Source organism: Mastomys coucha, unplaced genomic scaffold (genome assembly GCF_008632895.1).
Source record: "Mastomys coucha isolate ucsf_1 unplaced genomic scaffold, UCSF_Mcou_1 pScaffold2, whole genome shotgun sequence".
Taxonomy (NCBI): domain Eukaryota; kingdom Metazoa; phylum Chordata; class Mammalia; order Rodentia; family Muridae; genus Mastomys; species Mastomys coucha.
This window is the reverse complement of record NW_022196902.1, coordinates 16,998,205-16,999,822: the sequence shown is the minus strand read 5'-3', so window position 1 is coordinate 16,999,822 and position 1,618 is coordinate 16,998,205. Positions and strand designations below refer to the sequence as shown.

At 34.0% G+C, this 1,618-nt stretch overlaps 1 protein-coding gene across 1 annotated transcript in view; it reads left to right on the top strand.

The window, feature by feature from the left end:
* Enpp1 (ectonucleotide pyrophosphatase/phosphodiesterase 1) overlaps positions 1–1,618 on the top strand; it is a 145,780-nt gene that overhangs the window by 111,781 nt on the left and 32,381 nt on the right. Inside the window, 1 exon segment of the mRNA XM_031380749.1 lies at positions 736–802. Coding sequence (XP_031236609.1) covers positions 736–802 — 67 coding nt within the window.

The window sequence follows — 1,618 nt, the reverse complement described above, 5'->3', positions numbered from 1 at the left end:
TTGGGGGTACTCACCAAAATATTTGCATTATAGATTATATTCATATCTCAAAACTTGACCATTAAATTGGTCAAGTTTTGGTAGTCATCCACAAAACCATTATTTGTGACAAATGTCCCTGCTGAATAATACTTGAAGCAGCGAAACAACTCAGTCAATAGTTACACCTCTTCTCTCTATTTCAGAGTGAGGCATTCAGTCTAGAAGATGCATAATGGGCCAATCATTACTCTTGGGAGGTTTAGTATAGAATCACTATCTTAATACTATATATGAGGGCTAGGCATATAGCTCAGTGAATAAAGTCCTTGCCTAGCACTTCTAAGGCCCTGGGTTCAATTTCCAGTACCTCCAACAACAGCAAAAAACTACATTTAAGTATTATTATAAACCATATCATTATTGAGGTTTTACAAATGACCTAAAAAAAGAAGTTGAAATCAAGTGGAGTGAAGATTAATGCCATTTTTTTTAGCACAGTAGGCATTCCAAGACCCTTACTTATATCTCTGTGCTAAGGCTTGGTCACCTCTGTCTGTTGTTTTATGAATGGATCAACTCCGAGCAAAACAGTATAAAGAATAATACCCAGGAGTTTCAAAATGAGGTGGCTTTATTTAGTTTATGTTGATTTAACAATAGCCACTTGTTCTTTATGAATGATAATAGCAGTGTGGCTGAAGTTTTGTCCAAGGACAAGACTCATATTACTAATTTATGTATGTCAAAATTTAGGAATCCATCAGAAAGGAAATATTGTGGGAGTGGATTTCATGGTTCTGACATGTTTTCAAGCATGCAAGTGAGTAAACTTTTTATACTTCACTGATAGGATTAATATGAAGAAATACAAAATCTGAGTCTTAAAAGAACAAACTGAGTATGTCAATAAAGACAGTTATTGAGCTCTTTTCCTTTCAGAAGAATTAGAGAGTCTGTTAGGAATTTGTATTTGTGTTTCTGTGGACATGTGATTTATTGGCCACCTTCCTATGTATCTAGTGATCATTTTGAATATATCTGAGTTGGCTCATGGTAAACATCAGTGGTTTCAGGTAATCATGTTTATGACCTGAAAGGAGGTACCACCTGGTATTTGCCTGGCATTTTAATTTTTTCTGAATATAGTTGTAATAATGATCAAAATGTCTCTCCATAGCACTCTGTGAGGTAGGCAGTGTGTGTTTAAACTTCAGCTTTGGGCAATGGGTGCCCTCTCTGGTCTCTGTGAATGTCACACCCATAGGTGGCATATATTCACATAAATACACAGAAACACAAATAAAAAATAAACAATGAATCCATTTTATGAAAAGAAAAGAGCATTTAAAATGCAAATTTCTCTCATAAATAGTCATAGATTTCTATGAAACTTGTCCTATTTCATAGATGAAAAAATTATTTCATTGTTCACTCTGTTTTGATTATCAAGTCAAAGATTATAGTAAAAGTAAAAGAAATATTCTAGGTATCTTTATACATAATGAAAATTAAACAGTGCCCAAGACATCCCACAGGGCATAGCAGTTCTCTTCTTATCTTGTATAGACAACAATATACATGTATGTGTGTACATATGTGTGCAACACAGACAATATAAAATTTTGACCAGCTCCAT